This window comes from Pelodiscus sinensis, chromosome 1 (assembly GCF_052426305.1).
Source record: "Pelodiscus sinensis isolate ZL-2025 chromosome 1, ASM5242630v1, whole genome shotgun sequence".
Lineage (NCBI taxonomy): Eukaryota > Metazoa > Chordata > Testudines > Trionychidae > Pelodiscus > Pelodiscus sinensis.
In genome coordinates, this window is record NC_143052.1 from 44724928 (window position 1) to 44749730 (window position 24803).

The 24803-nt window shown below is 39.8% G+C and overlaps 1 protein-coding gene across 5 annotated transcripts in view; it reads left to right on the forward strand.

Annotated features, from left to right (window-relative positions):
* The window catches only part of TSPAN12 (tetraspanin 12), a 127970-nt gene that overhangs the window by 29071 nt on the left and 74096 nt on the right, over window positions 1-24803 (forward strand). For all 5 annotated transcript variants that reach the window (XR_016349831.1, XM_075929020.2, XM_075929028.2 and 2 more), the window contains 2 exons: window positions 18630-18704; window positions 23800-23907. Coding sequence is in view for 4 of the 5 variants with exons in the window: in XM_075929020.2 (XP_075785135.1) it covers window positions 18630-18704; window positions 23800-23907 (183 nt within the window). In the remaining variant the exon portion in view is untranslated. The remainder of the gene's footprint in view (window positions 1-18629; window positions 18705-23799; window positions 23908-24803) is intronic.

Below are 24803 nucleotides of genomic sequence, written 5' to 3' on the forward strand. Positions count from 1 at the left end.
GATGTTCGATATTTTTGGTTAAACCATCTAGCAATCCTAATTTTCATAGGTATTAAAGTCAATCTGTTTGATAGCATTTGTCACAGAAATGGTGAGAAAATAAATATTGTTTGGAGGATAAACATAGTAAGTCATTTTCTCTGCAGACAAAACAGTTGTTTAACAGCATCTGTTTTAACTTGGTTATGACAGAACCAGGACACAATCAGTTTTGCTCAGCCAGAACAATCTGTGTAAGAACTGGGCTCAACCACAAATGTGTTTAACAATGGTTAAACTAAGTACAGGCAGTCCCCGGGTTACGTACAAGATATGGACTGTAGGTTTGTTCTTAAGTTGAATTTGTATGTAAGTCGGAACTGGTACATATTGTAGGGGAAACTCTAGCCAAACATTTCTCCAGAGCTCAGTTTTATTCTCCCACACCTCACTTCCCTCAGTCCTTTATTCTCAAGCTGAGGTGTCTGCTGAGAAAAGCCGCTCTGCATCTCCCTGGTCTGCTGGCGGGGGGGGGGGAGGGCGCTAGCTTCGCGTCTCCCTGGTCTGCTGGGGAGAAGCAGTTAGTGCGGGATTGCCTCACCCCGTTTGTAAGTAGAGATCCGATGTAAGTCGGATCCATGTAACCCGGGGACTGCCTGCCTGTAGTGTATATACAGCCAAATGTGCCACAATAGCAGATAAACTCAAAGGCTTTGTGTTTCTTAATAGAGTTCTGTTCCATATCAATTTTTATGCCATATTTATCACTGTAGTATCTGAATACCTAGCAACTTAAGAGAAACTGTAGATTTGACCTGACAAACACAAACCGGAGTATGAATCAGTATTTTATGTTGCTTACTTTGGAACAGATTCTTTTACATCCATACAATTCCATTTAAGTCAGTTGGGGCGCCTGGATGTTATAAAGGATTGAATTTGGCTGTTTATTATAATGCAGGAGGTCTACTGTAATGACATATGTGGTTTCTGTGGAAGGAAATCTTGTTCTCTGTGGAATACTGTTACAGAAATCTATAGCAACACCTGCCTTTTTGCAACTCTCCTTGCTCCAACATGGGTTAGTGAAAGAGTCAGCCTCTTGATAATTGAACTAGAGTCTGTCTTGTAGCAGCAGGTATTGCTATGATTATAGAAGAATCCATTGTGTCCAAAGTATAGTATTAACAAAATCGCAGCTGCTCCATTACCTTGTACAAATATTTGGCACAGGAATTTTGTTATTTACTAAGTCTGAGTATTTCATAATTATTAACCAACCAGTGAAAGAGAAAAAATAACTGACAGAGGTACTTAGTATTGGGTCTGTAGAGTTTAGCATTAGACAGGACAAAGACTGGAGTTCATCATTTTCTGAGTCTATGTTTTTCATCAGCTTGTTGTTTATTAAAAGTCCTGGTGTCTGATGTGTAACTGGGGAAATAAGTGGCACACAATTTTGTGAAGGTCCTTTCAAATGTATTTTTCAGTATTTAAACTATAAAATTACTTTTGTGGCTAAATGCACTCTAAATTTCTCAGCAGGTATGCTTATCTTATTGAAAGATGAATTTAAGTATTTGTAAATGCTATAATATAATATTAATGGAAAGCCTGATCTGCATCTAAATTTAAATTGTGATTAAAATAAGGATTAATTGTATTTAAAATCTACATACAAATCCAAAACCCACGAGAAAATTTTGTGCTATTTTTCTTTTACTATTTTTTTCCTTTCAAATTTTCCAACATAATTTTTTAAACCCCTTTTGTGTTAGATACTTGATACTTTCTATAACAATTGTTTTGGGGCTAACATTTTCCATAGGAGGCCTCATCCCTAAAATGAAGGTTTTGAGGTGATATTTGAGTGAATAGAGTTCAGATATTTTTGTATTAGAATAAGGTGGAAAGTTAATCTATTTCCTGTTCTAACCACTGCCTTTCTTTCACATGAGTGGGTTTTGAAAAGCTAAGCAGCAACAATAAGGTGGCTTCATTGCACAACTTCACTACAGTGTAAAGTGCACCTTTCCAAGAGGTGAAGCATTCTTGGAGCTGACCAGAGACGGTTAGGAATTCCCATGGGAACCAAGGACCATTACAAATGTCACTACCCTGTGCTTTAAATGCAGGGCACGTTGCCTTCATGAACATATAACATGCATGTGTGTATAAGCATGCATGTGCATGTCACATGGTAGATAGTGAGGAGCAACTTGTGGAGCTGCTGACAATCCCAGTAACTGCAAGTATATAGGGTAAGGATGGTGATACACTAGAGCAGTTTCAGTCACCCAGATAGAACCAACCAAAGAGAACTTCAACTGGATCATCAGGGCAGCCACAGAAGCTTTATTGCCAGAACCACCCAAGAAGGGTGGCTAAACCAGAGGGCGACATTAGGGTGCCAACAATGGAAATATCTGGATAGATTTACTTAAAGACCTGAAAAATAATATATGCAGTGAGACCCAAACCTGAAAGGGTGCTCAGCACCTCCTCCTTAATACACATTCAAGAAGAGAACTGAGGGGTGTTAAGTATCCTGTGGCACTGGGTAGGTAACTGTAGTAAGAAATAGGGATTGTTTTTCTCTACAGAGCTCTGTCTGTGCAGTGCAGCTGGTATAATTCTTTCTCCTCAGTGAGTAATAATAGGTACCTAACATAGGCCATTAAAGTATGCAGTTCCTTATGTTTTCCACCACTCCAGAAGGGAAGATGTGCAGTGATGGATTGAATCACAGATACCCTCCTGGGGTTATCCCCTGATGTGCTGATTATGCTACTGATGCCCATTTGTTTGCTCTTTGGGGATTCCCACCACCCTTTCCTTTGGTCTCCATCCTCCCCTTCTTCCGACAAGGCACAGAATTGGGTTTATTGCTCCCCTGCAGAGCAACACAGACACTGAACCAGTTCCACTCTACTGGTTCTACACTGGTTCTACTGTCTACACTACTTCAGAGGGTTTTTTTTCAGAAAAAGGCTGTTTTACTGAAAAAATGTCAATTACATCCACACTGCAATTTGCGTTCTTTTGAAAGAAAATTGAAAGAACAGAGGGGTTTTTCTGACATTGGTAAATCTCTTTCTATGAGGAAGAAGCCTTTTTCTGAATGAGCTCTTTCGGAAAAAGGCATGTGTGGACGGGGAAGAGGGAGTTCTTTTTCAAGAAGAGGAAAGAAGAAAAAGCACAGGTGCCCTGATGGCCACTCCGTTTCTAGTAATCAGAGCTTATATGCGAGAGAGTGTCTATTCAGTGTAGATACTATCTTTCGAAAAAGCAGATCGCTTTTTCAATGTGCTTTGGCAGTGTGGACGCTCGCTTTTGGAAGAAGTTTTTTCGGAAGTTTTCTTGTGGAAAAGCTTCTTCCGAAAGAAGCCTGTAGTCTAGACACAGCCTGAGAGGAATCAGCTCTAATGACTCAGCACCCATCTTAGTCTCTAAAAGTTTTACAAGAGAAAGTTTATAAGCAGTCTACCCTCTAAGATTTTCGATCTGTGAGTGGAGTGAGTTTTGTCTTTTGCATCAATATTGGGGTCCTGTGTGCTTCTTCAGATGTGTGCAACTATGGTACCTGTCAACTACTAACACATATCTTTTATATATTTGTAAATGTTATGGAAGAAAGAATTATATGATCTGAAGAAAAACTAGGGATGATTAACAACTTTAAATAATATGAAATCAAATAAATAAAGTTAATACTGCAAAATTTTCATTTCCTATGAAGGAAACTAGATGTCTGCCAAACAATGGGAATTACAAATGTGTTCTGTCTGAAGTGTCAATTATATTGAGTTTCCTGATAATGTGACTCAAATCCTACAACTGGAAACACTTCACTTTCAGCATCAAAGAAGCTATAATTATGAATAAAGGGAGATACTCCAACTATTGTTCTCCCGATCAGTTCATTGCTTGACATGCGTGTTTTACTGCCCTTAAGTATCTGTCTGCCTCCATACGCCCCCTGATAATTGATAGCCCTGATATCAATTATAATTGCCTTGCTCTATGCATCATGTTGTGATGAGTCAGTAGATTATGAGGTAAAAGTATATTCAGAAAATATAATATTTGTTTTAGATCTTTGTAACTTCTGGCTATTTTGAAAATGTTGCATTGAAAGTGTTTAGATTAAATATGAATTTTTAAAATGGTAAAGGCAGGCAATCTAATTAAAATGAGTGAGCATACTGAGTTTGAGTTTGACATAATTGAAGAAATTCAGCCATTTTAATAGAACCAGTTCATGAATTAAAAATGGTTAATTAAGGCAAAGAAAACAGGGCAACTCAAACCACAGTGACTTTGAATGCGAGTGATGTCCTTGTTGAAGTGCAAGTGATGACCCACCTGCTGAGGCCAGTTGACAATGCCCCAGCTGGAGCAAATGGGGCAGTTGCCAGCTTCCACATTCCACCCGCCAGAGCTGGAACTGGGGCTGGTGAGGCTGCCCCAGGACAGCAAGTACAGCTTCACCGTGCACGCCCTGGATCCAGCCAGCGCAAAGGAAGTAGCTGCATGCTGCCACATGGCTGGCCAGAACCCACCAGGCAGCCGCCGCCGCCAACACTTACTTTCCATTTCAGCAGGAAAGTGAGTGGTGGTGAGTGCAGCTGCACGGCTCAGCAAAAGTGGTGGGTGGGCCCAAAATTTCTTCTGCACGGGCTCACAGCTTAGAGGGAATGCTGCTTATAAGGTCCGTTCACTTTATTAATGAAAGAGAGGTATGCACAATTGTTTCTCTCCTTTTTCCCCCCTTCCCTCAAGTAACAATTATACTGGACTTGATAATAAACAAAAGTGTTTTATTGAGTAAAAAAAGTAGGGTTTAAGAGGTTGCAAGTGAAAGCAGATCAAAATAAGTCACTAAATTAAAATGAACAAAAACACTTAGTTCTATCTACTAAGAAACCTATGTGCACATTCTTACCCTAAACAGCTGTTCTTATCTCAAAGAGCAAGTCAGAGGTGATCTTTACTCTTTCTGGGTCTACAGCTTCTTCAAAATTCTTTGTATCCCCATTGGGTGGGCTATGCAGTTTCAAAATCTAGCTGAACACAAAGACTGATTGCTTAAAAAAAAAATTTTTCCCCCTCATAACGCAAATCTTTTGTTTGGCACCTCCCATTCCCATGGAAAAATGCCAGATTCAAAATGGATTCCAGGACCAGCTAGCATGGTCCTATGACTTCTTAGGACTAACCACAGTTTGTGTTTACAGGGCAAACATGACCACCCACAGCTCTTTGGTTTGAATGCTGAGTCGTTAGGTACCTGAAGTATCACTAACGGCCCTAATTAGCACATTTAGAACTATAAACAGATTCACATTTCATATTTCTAACTTCACATTCAAGACTGATTCATACACAAAAATAGGATGTACAAATTCAGCAGATGTAAACTATAAAATTTATAGGCTACTTGGTCTGTTTTGCATAAAGCATCTTTGAGTTATGCACATTCATACTCATAAACCAATTATCATAAAGCATGGAGCGGGCCCATGATGGTGGGAATACCCAAATCCTTCTGCAAGTAATGGGGATTTATGCTAGGGATCTTAGCATGTAATTGAATAGTTGTGTAATTGCATCAAAGTTTAGCGGTTACACATCTATTTCATAGCTCCCAGAGCCAGAGCTGGCAGCCAGTCCGGTCCTACACCACTCACAGGGTGGCAGGTGGGGATCTGGTCCATGAGGGGAGCTGGTTTAAAAATAACCGCAGTGCAGGGGGGTAACAGACTTTGTCCACAGGGAGCTTTGGCCCACCATGGAAATGACTGGTCCGTGGTATCCTCTCCTGCCCCTCCCTTCCCCCGCACTGCAGTGCCTGCAGTCATCTACACATTGGTATCCCTAAATTATGCAAGTGCAGTGCATATGTTCTCTTCATGCTGATAGTCTGCTACCACTCTTGCAACTAATATCCATCTTAATCACTGTTATATAGTGCATGGGAAGAGCTAGTGCTCCAGGACTGTTGCCCAGGATGTCAGATCAAAGAGCTGTCCAGCAGCTACTTGTAAACAGAAGACTATGCAGGAAAATGGCTCCTAACTTTGACAGCAGGGATGACTGTGATACGGCCACCACCATAGTGGTGGTTATTGTACATCGCACTGGACTTCTCAGTGCTCCTGTACGGAAACAAAGAGCCACACACCTGTCCGTTGGTGTTAGATGTATATTGTGTTTCCAGAATGTTTACACACTGTGACAACTGTTTGTAAATTGTGGTCTTGGTCCCATAAAAGGTAGGTGAATGGGGATATCTTGTCTGTCCCATGTGATATCCTTATTTCCTGTAACAGCAGATTTAGAAGAACTCAAGGGTTAGGTCTTTGTATAGTTTGATAACCAGAGTGGAGTGAGTAACAGATGATTTTTTGAGGGAGCTGGGGGGATTGCTCACTGGCCATTCTGAAAATTAAAATATATATATATTTGGAGTTGATCTGAAATAGGGATGTTAAGTAACGGTTAACTGACTAATCAAGTAGTTGGTGAAATTTCTACTACTCGATTAGTCAATAAGGGGGGGCACTCACTACCATCATTGTGGCTCTATATTTTAAACGTAGTAAGAGCTGCCAGGATGTAGTAGTGCAGAGCCAGCTCCTGGTGCCCGTGCAAGCCAGTACTGAGCAGTTCACGCTTATGCCAGCTCCTGGATCACTGCAGCTCTGCCTCCCCACACCACGGAGATACTGCTGGGGGGAACCAGCTTTTAATCCACTCTCCCCCGCACCGGCTCCTGCCCCTACCCCTTGTTGCCTCTGATACAGAGGCAGTGTGGGGGGGTGGGAGGAGAAGCAAGTAGTAGAGTAGACAGTCGCCTACCTGATAAGCCTAGGCTTATCGAATAGTTGACTACTCAACTAGTTGCTTACATCCCTAATCTGAAAACAAAAATGTTCAAAAATTTTGGTGCATGAGTAAGTCTGAAAAAAGTTTCAGGACAAATTAAACATATTGGTTACGTCTAGATTGGCATGATTTTCCAGAAATGCTTTTAACAGAAAAGTTTTCTATTAAAAGCATTTTCGGAACAGAGCGTCTAGATTGGCACGGACACTTTTCCGCAAAAGCACTTTTTGCGGAAAAGCATCCGTGCCAATCTAGACGCGCTTTTCCACAAAAAAGCCCCGATTGCCATTTTTGCAATTGGGGCTTTTTTGCGGAAAACAAATCTGAGCTGTCTACACTGGCCCTTTTGTGCAAAAGCTTTGCGCAAAAGGGACTTTTGCCTGAACGGGAGCAGAATAGTATTTCCGCAAGAAGCACTGATTTCTTACAGTAGGAAGTCAGTGCTTTTGTGGAAATTTAAGCGGCCAGTGTAGACAGCTGGCAAGTTTTTCTGGAAAAGTGGCTGATTTTCCAGAAAAACTGGCCAGTCTAGACAAAGCCTTAGTTTAATCCCAAGCAAAACATTTTTGTTTTGTTTTTGAATATTTTTAAACTTAAAAAAATGAAGGAATTTAAATTAAAGCTGTTTCAAATTGAAAACTTGGAACACATAATATTTGGAAAAAATTTATTTTTTTTCCAACCAAAACCATATGAACTCAATTTAGTGGTTTTGTATCACTGAATCAGTATTTTATGCCAAAAAAATTTTGATCTAAAAACTTCACCCAGCTCTACTGTTAGTACAGTTCTGAGGCTTAAGTGAAGTTAGCTTCACTGCTCCAACAATGCATTCCTTTTAGCAGTTATGGAATGTGCAGTGATGTTCCCTCAGGCTGACCACATCTTTTTTTTTCTTGCCTTGCTTTGCCTTTTCCACCAATTTGTGTATGTATTGCCTTTATGTGGAAAAAATGAAAAACTTATTGAAAAGGATTTTGACTCATTTTGTTTTGTTGTGCAAATTTTTTTTTGTTTTTAATACAGAATCTATGATAGTGAAGGAACAAGAGACATCGTAATTTCATCAGTAGACTTCAGAAGACTTTTGTCAGGATTGTCTCCTACTGTCTTGTTAAATGCTTAACTCTGATCTTGCAGCGACTCTTGAGCCTGCATGAAGCCCCATTTACTTACAGAATCTGAGCCTTCGCTAATGAGTAATAGTTGTTTGAAGGGTGAATTAATCTAATTTCTAAGTGTTTATTAATTTATTCCTTAACCTAAGTGAGAGCAATAAAGTACATGTTGGTAACTGAACAAACTGATGTCTCATCATAGGACAATATGAAGGGAGGAAGCTGTTTTCTCTTCATAATGAATTTTTTGTTGGTCTAATTTGAAAAGAGACTAACAATGGCAAAAGAACTAGTTAGAAAAAAAATAGGACAAATGTTTTTGACAATTAAAACCAGAAAGATACTCTTCTAACTACAGAAAACTAGTTATAGGCTATAAGAAAACAAATGGTAGTGTAATGGAGTTGTGAAAAATTGAGCGGAACCACCCCATAACTTATAGAATCACATGATTTTGAGAGAGGACACAATCTTTGAATGATTATTTATACATACTTGGTAAACTGAGTCATCTAAACACTGGAGACAGGAGATATTTTCCACAGCCAAATTATTTTGAAGGATAGGATGGCATTCAGTGTCCTATGAATTAGAATGGTTTCAGTCCATTTTCTTGTCGATATATGTCCACATCATGTATACAAACATTGACATTGTCACTCAGCAAATAAACTAAGGTTTGAATTGAAATGATATATTAACCATTAATCCTCCTAAGAACAGGGTTAAGGCATGGCTGAGACAGCATGGGAAAAGCTTTCCTTGCAGGATTGGATAAACAGAGCACTTCAGTTTCCTTAGCTGTTAGTTTGACTCTTTTACAAGTAATAAATCAATGTCTGAAAATTGTACCTGGGTGAATCCTTGCAATAGCCTCCATGATTAATTAGTTCTGAACTATAACAAAGTGACAGTGGCTGCAAGGTTTTTTACTAGACTTTTCATGGAAGGGATCTGGTTCCCATTGGTAATCAGACATTTTATTGGTGGTCAAGTGACACTTCTTAGGGTGCAGACAGATGTCTGGATGGCTTGCAGAATGAGGCTGATGCTTTCAGGCTGCTAGCCATTGGGAAATACTACACACAACCTTTTAGAATGTGTTGGCATCTCTTTCACATACCATGTACGCCAGTCTTTGAGAGTTTTCCTTAAGGTTTCATTCTGCAGCTGCTTACCCTTGGAATCTCCTCTCAGTTCTTGCCCTTCTTTCTCTGTGCCTTCCTGTCATTGCTTTATATGTGGAACATATTGCCCAAAAATCTGCTGTAAACAAGCATATCTGGGGAGATCAGATATGCTGATTAGCTTCTTCAGCCATCTTAGTGTTAGGGTTGTGATTTTTCTGAGGTTAGAAAATCTGGCCTGTCTCTTTTATTGGGAAAGAAAACCACTCGGGAATTTTTTTTATAAAGGAAACATATTTTATTAAATGAAATGTTAAAATGAAGTGTGAGTAACTAACAAACATACTTATTCCTCAAATAAAAAGTCACCTATTATCCAAAATTGGAAAGCTTTTTCAAGATACCACCTGTTCTTTACTCTCTTCAACACCCAGTGACAGCTGACTCCATTCATTAGCACATTCCCTCTTCAATCACCCATTATTCCATCAATTCCCTATTACTTCTAGGAATCTAGATAGTTTTCCAGCTTTCTTACAGTTTGCCAATGGACCACATTCTTGTTCTCATCATTTTATGTGATGGGATACACTGATCATTTGTGCAGGGGGGCAGATTACAAGCCTGGTGATTTTGTTTTAGAAGGCAGGGGGTTAAGATTGGAAATGAGGTAAGATTCTGACTTGGACCTGCAACAGGCACAGACCTAAAGTGGGAAGGCAGATGAATTGAAGCCATCTGAATGTGCCCATTTTGTCTTGAGCTGTTCTGTGGCTCCTGGTATGATTTAGACAGCCCTATAAGGGTGTGTTTTCACCATAAAATTAGCCTTGACACTTACACACAACTATTTTCATTAATGCCTCCTCTTCCACATACAAAAGGCTATCACTCAAGTTGGGAGGTGCATTCAACCTGTCAAGCTGGAGGTACAATCTAGAAACACAGGTTCTGTTTTCAGTTGGGGTATGTCTAGACTACATGGCTCCGTCGACGGAGGCTTACAGGAGCAGTTGACAAAGACTTCCCTGGTCAACCGCGCCGCGTCTAGACTGCCACGCTGTGCTGGATCAGCTGATTGTCGGCACAGCACGGTGAGCGTTTTTATTTTAATGAAGTGGGGATTGTTTAAATCCCCGCTTCATTGACTATGTCAAATAAACTACTTTACATGGCTCCATCGACGGAGCCATGTAGTCTAGACACATCCTTTAGGCTGGAAATATGCCCACTTTGCATAAGATATGTCACTAGAGTGCTGGTAGTTCTACAAGCCCTTTTCACAAATGCCCCATGATTCATTGGGAAATAATCATAGATTGGCTCAGTTTATTGCAGCAGAAAGAACCATGGGATATAGCAACACTAGACTTTAGCAACAGCGAGAAGGAAACCATGTGAGCAGTAAGAATGTGAATGGTTAACCAGCTAACCAGTAAGCATCGCCCTTTATCAGGCGATGCCTACCAGTTATGGTTAACCCCCTGCCTGCCCCCATTTAATTGGTTAACTGGTTAAACCTAATGTTAATCAGTTTACTAATTAAACAGGATTTTACTAGGGATATAAGAGTGTAATTGTTTAAACAATTAACTGATAAGCATCAGCTGAATGGATTCTATTAAGATTATGTGCTAGCCCCAATCCTGGGAAACCAGCTGTACTGTTGGCTTTGCAGTAAAAGTTTTACACTGCAGAGACCGCAGTGAGTGTAACCGCTAAGATTTTTAACAGTTACATTAACCATTTTTAATATCTGTAGATTTTACATCCCTCGTGAGCAGTGTGATTTCTAACACCCAGGTTAGGATAACCCCACTGCACAGAACCAGGTGCCAAACACACAGGCTAACTCTACAATAAATACATACCCTTAATAATGGCAGACACTTTGGGATGATGTTCTCATTCTAGCCCAACCTGGCACTACCCCATCTTCTTGCTTTGTGGGGTAAGGGATCCTCAGACTTCAGCCTGATGCTGTCTTGTTCAGTGTCTGTAATGGGGGATGACAACTCTGGAAGAAAAGGATTTGAGAAGCTCTTTACATGGTTCAGGCTCTTTTTCCTGAGGGATACTAACATATTGAACTTCCCTTTAAACTCTCTTTAGATTTTTATTCACCAATTGATATTAGATCCTAAAATTGTAATAGAAATATCTTTCAAATATATTATATTCATGAAAATGATTGTAGGACATGGTTCAAAATAAGGAAAATCTGCAGCAGTTCAACAAATACTTATTCAATTGTGTGTGGGTTTGGGTTTTTTAAATAAAATGAAGTATTTCTCTCCACTCCTCTCCTCAGTCCTATCAGCCATATTTCAGAAAAGAAGAGAGGAATTTATTCACTGATGTTGTTACCTGTTGCATGAAGAGAATAAACAAAAGTCCTGGTATTTAAGATGCTGTTCATTACGGCTGCGTCTAGATTGGCATGATTTTCCGTAAATGCTTTTAACAGAAAAGTTTTCCGTTAAAAGCATTTTCGGAACAGAGCGTCTAGATTGGCATGGACGCTTTTCCGCAAAAGCACTTTTTGCGGAAAAGTGTCCGTGCCACTCTAGATGCGCTTTTCCGTAAAAAGGCCCCAATTGCCATTTTCGCGATCGGGGCTTTTTTGCGGAAAACAAATCCGAGCTGTCTACACTGGCCCTTTTGTACAAAAGCTTTGCGCAAAAGGGACTTTTGCCTGAACGGGAGCAGAATAGTATTTCCGCAAGAAGCACTGATTTCTTACAGTAGGAAGTCAGTGCTTTTGAGGAAATTTAAGCAGCCAGCGTAGACAGCTGGCAAGTTTTTCTGGAAAAGCGGCTGATTTTCCAGAAAAACTGGCCAGTCTAGACACAGCCTACAAGTATAAGCAGGGGCTGAATTGCTGCTTGCTATCAGCCAGCTAAAAGGAGGGGTAGGTGTGCCCACTACAATTGTTTAGCTCTGCAAGGTAATTAGCTGTTAACTGTTGATATGTAAATACAGCTCAGGAGAGAATATGGAGGTGTGGCTATGTAAATCCCATTCAGCCAGGGCTGATGTAAGGTCAGTGTTGGAATTGAATGTGGAGAATTGTAAATAATTTGGGACTGTTGTGGGGGTCACTAATCATGCTACCCCTAAATGTGGGAACTGTAAAACATGCCACCAGTGCTTGCAGGAGAGACACCATCATACAGCTGGTAAGAGGTCTCGGAGGAACAAGCCTCCCCCTTTCCAGAGTTGAGTGAACTGAGCGGGGGGAAGGATTAAAGGGCTTGAGTCAGCCTGCTTCACAACTGCCAGGTATGAGCTATAAGACTGGCCCAACCTGCCCCTTTCCTTCTTTGTTATAAGGACAGACCTAAAGCAGACTCCCTGAGGAGTCCTTTCTTTTGCTAGTCCAGTGAAAGCTGGATTCATTTGCCAGTCCAGCTGGTGGCTAAAGAGTTGAAATCACTGAGAGCTGAAATCGCTGGTTTGGCTGAGAGCCAGACCCATTGCAGCCAGTGAAGTGGTGGCGACCAGCAGAGTGGCTGGTGGGAATCACTGGTTGGTGACGTAACATGGCCGGTAGGAGCGGCGACCAGCAGCGCGGTGTGGCGTGGTGCCCAGCGACGGCAGGTGTGGAGCGGCGACCAGCGGTGTGGCGTGGAGCGGTGGCAGGTGAGGAGTGGTGACCAGCAGCGGCAGCAGGCAAGGAGCGGCGGCAGGCAACCAGTGGAGCGTCCAGTGGCGTGGGACATAAGAACGGCCGTACTGGGTCAGACCAAAGGTCCATCTAGCCCAGTAGCCTGTCTGCCGACAATGGCCAGCACCAGGTGCCCCAGAGAGGGTGGACCGAAGACAATGATCAAGCGATTTGTCTCCTGCCATCCTTCTCCAACCTCTGACAAACAGAAGCCAGGGACACCATTTCTATCCCCTGGCTAATAGCCTTTTATGGACCTAACCTCCATGAAATTATCTAGCTTCTCTTTAAACTCTGTTATAGTCCTAGCCTTCAGAGCCTCCTCTGGCAAGGAGTTCCACAGGTTGACTACACGCTGTGTGAAAAAGAACTTTCTTTTATTAGTTTTAAACATGCTACCCATTAATTTCATTTGGTGTCCTCTAGTTCTTCTATTATGGGAACTAATAAATAACTTTTCTTTATCGGCCCTCTCCACATGACTCATGATTTTATATACCTCTATCATATCCCCCTCAGTCTCCTCTTTTCTAAACTGAAAAGTCCCAGTCACTTTAACCTCTCTTCATATGGGACCTGTTCCAAACCCCTAATCATTTTAGTTGCCCTTTTCTGAACCCTTTCCAAGGCCAAAATATCTTTTTTGAAGTGAGGAGACCACATGTGTACACAGTATTCAAGATGTGGGCGTACCATAGTTTTATACAGGGGCAGTAAGATATTCTGTGTCTTATTTTCTATCCCTTTCTTAATAATTCCTGGCATCCTATTTGCCTTTTTGACCGCCACTGCACACTGTGTGGAAGTTTTCAGAGAACTATCCATGATAACTCCAAGATCTCTTTTCTGATTTGTCGTAGCCAAATTAGCCCCCATCATACTATACGTATAGTTGGGGTTATTTTTCCCGATGTGCATTACTTTACATTTATCCACATTACATTTCATTTGCCATTTTGTTGCCCAATCGCTCAGTTTGGTGAGATCTTGGGACGAGACAGCTGGTGAAGCGTGGGGGAGTGTCATAAGGGGCCCTCATCTATCCCCGTACCCCCATATCTACCCAGGTTGGGAGGTGAAACCCTGTGGGTGAACTTTGGGACTCTGGGTGGCACAGACCAGGGACAGAGACTTTTGTGGTGTCGGACTCTTTGGACTTCAGGTGATTCTTAGCTGGGGGGAGAGGGGCTTAGCTCATGTTTGGGTTATGAACTCTGTTTGTGGTGTTTCCCCCAAGTTAATGCCATATGACTTCTCTCTCTCTTTCATTAAATGTTTCTTTCCTACACTCAGACTTAGTGCTTGTGAGTGGGGAAGCATTGCCTCTCAGAGGCACCCAGGGATGTGTGAATTTCCCAGATTACTGGGTGAAGGCTTGAGCCAGTTCTGTGTGAGATGGACCCCAAGATATTGAACCCAGTCCTGGTTACTGCCAGGCCTACCCTGCAGAAGAGTTACACAAGCATCATGGAGAATGTCCAAGACATGTAGAAATCTGTAGAAATATAAAGGATATTTTCTAGAATGCCTCTTCTGAATAAAACATTTTTATTGTTTCTTATTTGTATCAGTACTTTATATCCTCTTCTGCTTTTGTGCTCAATTACAGCATGAAAAAAATGCTATCTCTGTGGGACCAAAAGCAGTGGGAGAATGATTTTATATTGCGAGGTACTTCCTAGCAATAGTTTTCAATTAATTTCAATGGTCACTATGTGTGCACAGTGAAAGTTTGAGATATTTACACTGATTCCTAATCTCCTGGATACTCCGCTAGCCTTACAGCATAAAAACAAAATGTAGGACATCTGAATTAGCACAAACAAAGTACGTGCATTACCTCCTTTCATGCTTTGCTTATTTTTTCTTTGTCTATTATTTATTCCCTTTTTCTCCTCTATAAGCAAACTTCATTGTCATATCTTCAGTCCATATTTTGTCTGGCCTTATATATTATACCAGACAGTTTCTCAGCTGAGCTGAGTTTTTGCTTAATGCTCTTTAATTCCGTGCTTTGGCCTTGGGCAAATGTAGGGGTTTAGCTTGAGGGCATACTTGCACCAGCTAAGTATGGTCTTCTAAACACTTGGGATAGATGTAGTGCATTGTGCTATGACCTCTTCCCTGGCACACCTTCCTCCCCACAATCTTGGGTTTAGAAAGTGTGTAAGAGTGTGCTATGCTGATTTTTAAATCTGCAGGAGACACCCCCACCTTGGGGCTTATTCTCAGCAGGGTAGTGCAGGAAATTTCTGTTGCTTCACTGCATCCAGAAGATATTTCCTAACATCTTCTCTCTTTGTATCTCTCCCCTTCTCCGATAGCCTAGAGCTCCCAATCATGACTGTCCCCTCAGATGCAGTGCTCTTTTTTATTTCTTCCCCTCACCCAGACTTGTTTTGTGCACTGAAATAGAGTAGAAAGAGGGATCTTCAAAACTCTTAGAGTCGTCAGTTCTTTCCCTTCCCAGGGCTGCAGAGGAAAGGTGGGATTTCTTTAAAGCTCCACAGACCCCTTTCACTGCAGTTGTGTATTTTGGGTGCATAGGAGGAATGCACACATCCATTGCTGCACAGATTGCTCAGCTGCATGTGCTGGGTCCAGGTATTGTAAGGGCTGCCTTCTGTTCAGAGGCAACTTCTCTGCTTAGCTGCTGCATCTGCTTATGGCCTGTATGCATTAACAGCTCAGGACAAGAATAACAGAAAACCAAAGTACTTCTGCTTGTTAGCGTTTACATGGGGCTGTATGTGGGGGCTGAGGTTTAGGCACTCAGATACATGGCACAGCAGCATACATTGTATCTCTGTCTTAATGGCATATTACCTTAAACAAAATACTTTCTTCTAGAATTTTAGTAATTCTGCGCCTCTCTCTGGGAAAGAGAGCTTATTTTCCCAGCCTGATGACGGAAACCTTATAAATACAACTTTTGGGTCATATTCAAGTTTATGAATCATTTGAACTTTATGACAATTTCACACAGCTCTAATAGAAAACTATTTATCAACCACATAGAGAGGTGTCAGAGTTTTGAAGATCTGCTAGTTCAGAGGCTTCTGATTTTTTGCGTATAGGATTTTTTACATTATTGATTATCGATATAGAGGACATTCTTTGCAGAATAGCAGGAAAAACCTTGAAAGGAATCAAATATTATAGAGAACAATGCCAGAACTAGAATTGTGGTAATGCTATATGCAAGCAATTGTCACGAAGGTTTGAGAGTGGCAGAGAGAGCATGATCTTTTCCATCAGGGGAATAAGAGGGTTTTTTCCCCCAGAACCCAGCCACTCAACCCACAATAGGAGGGAAGAATTAATTAAACCTTTGCTGTGGAAACCGAATTTGTATAACTGACAAAAGCAAGAGTTTGCTGTTGTGAGAAGCTGTATTTATTTTGAAATTCACACTCTACTGGGAATTTATCTGGGAGTGGAGGAGTAGGAATTACAGCCAGCTATGATCTATGTGGCTTGGAAAATGAAGATTAGGGGAAATAAATTGAAATAATTGTTGAGTTTTTTACACAACTTTTGTAAGAATTTTTTGTTTCAGAGCTCAAAGTTGAATGCAGGGAGGTTTATAAGATTTCCCCAAAACAGGTGGAAAAAAATTGAAGCAGATCTGTGGTTATACATATTCTTTAACATCATTGCAATAATGATTGTAGTACCGGTAGTTTTTTTGAATTGAGTCTGCCTATGTCTCCTTTTCTCTCACTTTGAGGATGGACTTCTTAAGAGAGAGTCAAAAGAATTGATTCTGAAAAACGTGGAGTGCCTGCAGTTAATCTTGATCCCAATGTATCAGTTCTAGCTTCTGGCTTCTGATACTTTATTTACTGGAATTTTGGCATGTAGGTTGCAAATCCTCTCCAACACCTCTCCTAAATCATGATCACGAGTGTAAAATCCAACACCCCTGTTTGAGCACCCACTTTTCTTCCCCTACTTTCCTACTAGTTGTGAGACAACTTGATAACCAACTATACACTGTATGAACGTCTCATCTTTTTAAATTTTATTTATTTCCTTGGCTTTATGTCTGCACACGAGAGAACATGTCTCTCAGCTGAAGTTTTTAACACTGTGCAGAGAAGGTAAGGAGAAATGGTTCCCTGCAAAGTGTGTTTACAATCCAAGCAGATCAGATATGAAAACAAGCAGGGATTGGGACATAAGAAAAGTGAGATGATGGTGTGGTGGCATTTGGCATATGTCTTATTAATTCCGTGGTATTTTTATTCTGTTTTTTAGAGCTCCGCTACATTGTTGTTGCTGATAAACACTAGGTGCAGACTCACTTATGCCAGAACAGGAGTGTGTCATGTTTCTGTTTAGTTTAACCTGCTTTCAAAGTGGATAGTCAAAGCATTCTTATTCTGGAAAAAGCTTGGCATGTTTAGCCTAGGAAAATGAAGGCTAAGAAGGGATAGGATTTCTCTCTATAAATACATTGGGGGGTAAACAGAAGGGAGGGAGAAGAGCAATTTAAGTTACAGTGTAAAGAACAACAAAAAGGTATGAATAAATTTAGGTTGGAAATTAGAAGAATGAGATTCTGGAACAGCCTTGCAATAGTTCCAGAATGGTAGGGATAAAAGAAAAAAATAGTTTTAAGATGGAGCATGGTGATTTACAAACAAATTATATAACAAAGTTGCCTGTGTTAGCAGGGGTTGGGACTCGATGACCCAGGTGGTCCCTTCCACTCCTTATTTTCTGTAAGGGTGTCCAGAGATGGAGTTAATCAGGAACCATTAATTAAGAACAGCTCTGCATGTAGACAACCCTTATATCAGATCACTATCCTTCTGAGAAGGAAATAGAATGAGTAGACCTAATGGAAAGAGGAGGAGGAATTGGTGTGATGTGGGCATGGTTTTCTACATCATTGTGTCACAAAGCAATGAATTTTTAACTCTGCCCTTGAAAACAGGCAGGTGAGAATGGCCCTTGAGAGACAGAGATCTAGACAGGGAGCTAGGAGGGTAGAAAGGGAAGGAAGTCTTAAGAACACTCAAGCTCTGGGGGGAAATGTAGTGGAAGGTTTCTCTTGTGTTAATTGTTTTTGACAACTAACTAGCCAACTCCTAGCAAAGTGTGCGTTTGGAAATGGAGCCTATGCTCTGTTTAGGACAGGAAGGGATTCAGGTCATCTATATGAAAGAGGGTGGTACCACACAAGGTTGGATGAAAGGTATATTTCAAATAAAAACAAACTGAACTAACTTCTGGAATTACAGCAATTACATGAGTTTTTCCTTCTATGCTAATGCATCCCACAAGTTCAAACTGGTTTATTTGATATTGCACACAGTTTCTCTTAAATATTTTATTAACTATAGAATTTCCTGTTTGGGAAAAGTCTTCAAAATGTTTGCAGCATCTGTTGTGTTCATATTATTAGCATTAGTTGGTTTCAGCTCCTGTAGTTGTTATAAATAAGGAACAGTGGAAAATGCTGAATTTTGGGGAGTGTGTTTGGGGAGGGGGGAAGGGAAATAGCCTCTTTGGAACTGTTTGTGTGTAAAATGTCATAACAACTCAGTTCCATGAGATAACTTGGAAATTAATTCATATCATCATAACAACGCTCAACATATTTCATATTAAGTAAGTTAGAAATAAACCACATTTATTTCATCATGTCACATTATATAAACATGTTTATAAGCCAAAGGTAAACTTCAGGGTTTAATCTTCATGCCTTAATGTTTTGGTTTTTACTGTCTTCGTTGTATGAAAAATTAATGGTGTTTGAAATGTTTTTAAAATACTTAATAGTTTTTTCACAATGGTAACTTCAGTGTAACAATATAACTAAGATGTTTCTGTGTTCTACAGTATTTTGGAAGTTTGCTTGTGATATTCTGTGTTGAATTGGCCTGTGGAGTTTGGACCTATGAGCAGGAAATTACGGTGAGTCAGAAAAGGAGGCTACATTATTAAATAGAAGAAAACAAAAGTTTTTCATTAGCTAACTACTTTTTAACTGCTGTCATGTGCATCTTTGTTAGTTATGGCTTTCTGTCAGTCTAGTATTAACTTCAGGTTTTTGATGTGTGTTAACATGGGAAATTCTGGGGAAATAGTTCTTTCTAAAAAGATCCACTCTGAATTTTTCTTCCTTTTGAGGAGAAAATTACCCTTAGGTCCTATTTAATTTAATACTTAGGCAAGTTCCCGCTGAAGTCAAGTGGGAGTTTTTACTCCGTAAGTATTGCAGGTTTGGGTTCTGTTTTGAGGGGCTTTTGGGGTATGTGTGTCATTCAAGACTCTTTCACTTTGGCCAAATCTTGCTGTGCTATATTTTAAATGGTGTATTCATTCCATAAATGACTTACTGCTTGCCAGTGTCATTAGTATTTAAACTATAAATGCAAGTGTTTTACATGAAACATGTCTCAGCTATAAATCAGATTTCCGTAAACTGCTAAGGAGGTTTTATCTCCAACTAGTATTTATAACTATACAAGCCTTTAATTTTCAAACTGAAGACTTGTATCTATTATGAAGGAAAATTTCTAGTACTGAACAGAAAACAAACTAACACATTTATCCTACTTGCTCCTATATCTTTTTATTTTGAGTTTGGTACCTATTTATGAGCAGAGTGACAAATATTTCTTTCAGGCTGCCAAGATATGCCCATGACATCGGTCTTTTCAACAGCAGCCAGTATGTAGCATTTATGCTGCAGTAAAAAGGGAGGGAGCTCATTTGGTATTTGTACAATACTGGGACGAAAGGAATTTCTGGCAGATCTGCACTCTGAAATTATGTGGCAGCATTTTGTATCAGAACTCATTCCCTTGCTATACAGATTCCAGAGTGGTGTTATGCTCCTAATATAACACATTTAAAGATATCACTTTGCATAAATGTCAAGTTGCATTGGTATGGTACATTTTTAAATTGGGAAAGGAGATGATAGGTGTGACTCATCCCCTGGGCACAGCCCACTCTCTTCAGGGGATCTGTCGGGGGCAACAGTTATAACTAACATTCAAGGCTCAATAGGAGCCTTACCAGTAGAAGCTGCCTGTAGGAGGTATTGAAAGGGAGCATTCTTCAAGTTCACAAGCTACACACTTCCCCCCAGCCAAAACCATCCATCTTTCAGGATTCCTTAAATGGGCAATCCCCCATGATGGATTGGGGTTTTAGGCACCTTGGTCCATTGTGACTTCATCCCTCAAAGTGCTACATTGTCCTGCATTTTGCTTCAACTACCCCAGACTAACACGGCTACATTTCTATCCCTCCAGGTAGATATTCTACTAGTGGGACACATAACACTGAGAGACATTAGCAGAAATTAGCATTGCCTGGAGCTAGACCTCACTCTAACCTATCTTATGGCATCAGTGACTTAAAAAATAAAAATGAGATCTATCAGCTTGTAGGGAATTTTGACAATGTGCCTTGTCCCCTGCCCTGACCAGGCCAGAATGAATCGAAAGATTTCCCCACTCCAAGATCTTCCACAGCTGCCAGGGAAATTCTGTAATGTAGATGGTTAGCATATGAATAAATAGAAATAAATATATAATCTGAATGTTGAATGTTGGAAATGGTTAAAGGGGAAACTACAGCATGTCTTACAGAAAGGTGAAGTATCAGGCTGGAGAGATGTCTTTGAACCAGTTGTATTCAACATTTTTATTACTGACCTTGACAGAAAAAGTGAGTACGAGGCTACTAAAATTTGCAGATAACAGAAATTTGGGAGGGATTGCCAATATGGAAGAGGACCTCCATTTATCATCATTCTGTTGTTACTCGTACTGGGATTGGCTAGGAACACCAGTCTTCTAGGCCCTCTGCTCCCAAGTCCTGCTACTAACTGTCAAGCTCTGAGACTTAAGTCCAGTGAAGTACAGCACTTCAGAACCCAGAAAGTTCTTCAGAATGGTTCTACAGTACCTATAGGTCACTACCAGTGGCTGGCCCATGCAAAGAATGCAGAGTATCCAGGCCCTTCAGCTTTCACACTAGGTTCAGAGACTCCCTAGAACTTCCTGGGGAGCCCTGCCTACCACATGGACTTCAGTTTATAATGAAATCATAGGAGCCTTTGATGAGTTTTAGAAAATTAGTTAGAATTAATATAGGGCTGTGTGTGCTACTGTTAAAAGGTGTCAAGCACAGCCTCTATACTATTCCAATATGTGCTGAACAGGGCTCAAATGTCTGCCATGAGGGTCCCTGTATAAAGTGCTGTATGACTAATTTCTTCCATTCACAAGATTAAAAAGCCAGAACAGGTTCTCAGTGTACTTGAACCTCAGTCAAAGCTTGATACTCATTAGAAAAATAGTAACATATTAATGCAAGTAAAAACTAAACAGCAGACAGGAGGACCATAGAGAACGTTCATGCTCAGAAATCAAACCATACACTTAGTTTACCTACATCATCTCTGAAGGGTGTCTCAAGGAATGAAGCCAGGCAAAAGATTTTCATGAACAGATGGTAATATGTACTACTAAATGATTTGGTTATAAGGGATATTAGTTAATATATATATGTTCAAATGCTTAGTTTGATCTCTGGAATGTCAAGTGACAAAGGTATAGATTCTAAAATCCCTTCTTAGTTCATTAATAACTGCCTTATAAGTTGATTTTGTTTTACTTTTTAATTTCCTCCTGTCAAACACTTTTGCATTAATTTGTATCTGCTTGTCATTGTCATCAAAAAAGTTAGAGGACTTGTATTGTGTGCATAACCTTGGACTACATTCAACTAAAATAAGATAGTAAAAATAAGTAAAGATGTTAAGAAGTGAGTAATTATCAACTAATCATGTACTCAATACAATTTGTATTGAGTACATGATTAGTTGATAAGGGGCTTCCCCCCCACCTCTGTATCAGAGGCAGCAAGGAGGGAGTGGGAGCTAATGCTATATTTAAAAGGCAGAGTTGCAGCAGGGGACATGGCACAAGCTGGGACTGCTGAGTAATAGTAAGAGCCAGGGTTCCCTGCTGTGGCTCTGCCTTTAAAATGTAGTATGAGCCAGTCGGCTTTTACTACATTTTAAAAGCAGAGGGGCCAGGTCCCAGACCGCTGCACCTCTGCCTGCACTCCCCCTCACTGTAGAGACAGTGGTAGGGGAAGCTGGCTTCAGCACTGGCTCCTCCTCCTTCCCCTTTGCTGCCTTTGATACAAAATAATGTTGCTGTGTAGATGTACCCTTAGTCAAGATGGTCTAAATCTCTGACGACCAAAAATTGGGACTGGATGACAGACTGATACAGAGACAGCAAGGGGTGGGAGGAAGTGAGTAGTTGAGTAGGCTTATCATGCAGTCGACTATTCAACTAGTCGCTTACGACCCTTAAAAAAAAAAGTCTATTAAGGGTGATCTGAGCTGCAGTTGTATTAAGTATTATCCAAAGAAAACTGTGTTGAGTGCAAAAGTGAATTATTTATTCTAGTGACCAGCATAAATGTTTGAAGTATGAGCTGTGTCCCTGGGACATTCCTGCTTTTGTAAGTAGCTGTTTTAGCACACTGCTACTGGGATGTATTTTTAATATTGACATTTGCAAACCTCTTGAAATCATAGCCTCTGAGAACAACAACAAAATAACAGCTAATAGAATCCTCAGTATATCAAAGGCATTGTTGTATTTCTGAGACATTTGATTTTGTAAAATAATATGTGAAGATATATATATCGACGGAGGCCTGTAGTCTAGACACACCCCGAGTGTCTGGGTGTGAAATAGAAGAGAAAGCAAGACGTGCAATTATAATATTCCATTTTTTAGTTTTTTTTTAAAAACGTGCTTTCCCAATAACTGTTTGAAAATAAAGCATTTCCAAAAAAATGGAAAAAAAGGCTTTCTGAACAATGGCTACTTCCGTAACACACTAACATGGCTCCCCCTCTGAGACGTTTATCATGTATAAAGTTAATGGTCTTGAAGTGAAATGCACTCAAACTTCTACCTTATGGACTTGATTCAGTCTTTAAAGTCAATGGAATAAGAACATTAAAGTGGCCATATTGTGTGAAATCAATACTCCATCTAGCCTAGTATCCTGTCTTCTACAATGGTGCTAGATAATTCAAAGGGAACTAATAGAATAGGGTAATTTACTGAGTGATTCATTGCCTGTTGTCCAGTCCCAATTTTTGGCCGTCAGAGATTTAGACCATCTTGACTAAGGGTACATCTACACACCACATTTTTTTTGAAATAATTAGCATTATTTTGAAATAACTTAGTCTGCGTCTACATAGCAGGCAGTTATTTTGAAATAATGTTGAAATATTGTCAAGCTCGACAAGGCCTTCTTACTCTGACTCCTGTAACCCTCATTATACAAGGAGTAAGGGAAGTTGGAGGAAGAGTGCTCTATTTCTAAATAAGTGCTGTCGAAACACTCCCAATTTAGAAACAAGCTATTTCAAAATAAGTTATGCAATTGACAAGTTAAGCCCTGCTGTGAAGATGCACCCTATGAGTCTTTGCTAGGTAAATTCATGGATGATAAGTCTAACTCACTTTTGTACCCGATTATATGTTTGGCTTTAGCAGCATTGAGTTTCACAAGTTGTCTGTGCATTGTGTGAAGAATTACTTCCTTATGTTTGTTTTAAATCTTGCCTGTTGATTTCATTGGGCTCCACTGACTGCACTAGACTTTTGTGAGATACAAGTCGATAATCATTTAATTGAATTTACACAACGCTTGGAAACGTTCTAACATATTATTTCTATTTTACTGATATGTAGATCCTCTATTGCTATTCTATCTATTAACAAGCAAATGACAAAACAATATTTTTCTCAACATTTTTATTAATACAAATAAAGCTGTGTTCATTTTAAATTAAGATATTTATTTTCCTTTTTTTTACTGAGACGGCAAATCCAAAGTAACTTATTTTTAGAACCTCAGGATCGGTGAAAGCATTGGTTCTATGAGTACAAGTTGATTGATTTATTAGGAATTCAGTCTCTCCAGTTATTTAAAACACTTTGTGTCTTCTTTTCAGATCCCAGTACAATGGTCAGATATGGTCACTTTAAAAGCCAGAATGACCAACTATGGCGTACCTAGATACCAGTGGCTTACCCATGCTTGGAATTTTTTTCAGAGGGAGGTAAGAAGACAGTCTGTTCATGAAATATAAGGCTGCATATGCACAAAGTGTTACTTACATGTTTGGGAAAAGGTTTAATTAGAAATAAAAAGATGAGACTTTTTTTTTTATATGCAAGCTGAGGACTTATATTTTAGTGCTGTCCTTGAGAACTATTGGCATATAAGTTCTCATTCTTATAAGTTCTCGACAAATAAACAGCATTTGTATATTTTTATAATTTCACCACCCTTTTTTTTGTAAGTTACATTATATATAATTCCAAGGATGTGATATACCTGCATTAGTTCTATATAACAATTGTATTAGTTTTATATGCCAATTTAATGAAATTGAGTGACAAAGGTTTATAAGGGTGTGTCTAGATTACAGGGTTCTTTCGAAAAAAAAATTGCCTTTTTTTGAAAAAACTTCCTCTGTGCCTAGACTGCTGCTGCGTTCTTTAGAAAGTAAATTGAAAGAACGCGGCAGTTTTTTCGATCATGGAAAACCTCCTTTTATGAGGAATAACACCTTTTTCGAAAGTGCTCTTTTGAAAAAAGGCGTTATTGAACACAAACTGTGCTTTTTTGAAAGAAAAAACAGGACTATGTAGCACTTTAAAGACTAACAAGATGGTTTATTAGGTGATGAGCTTTCGTGGGCCAGACCCACTTCCTCAGATCAAATAGTGGAAGAAAATTGTCACAACTATATATACCAAAGAATATAATTAAAAAAATGAACACATATGAAAAGGACAAATCAGATTTCAGAACAGAAGAGAGATGGGGGGGGAAGGTAAATGTCTGTGAGCTAATGATATTAGAGGTGATAATTGGGGAAGCTATCTTTGTAATGGGTAAGATAATTGATGTCTTTGTTTAAGCTTAGGTGTAAAGTGTCGAATTTAAGCA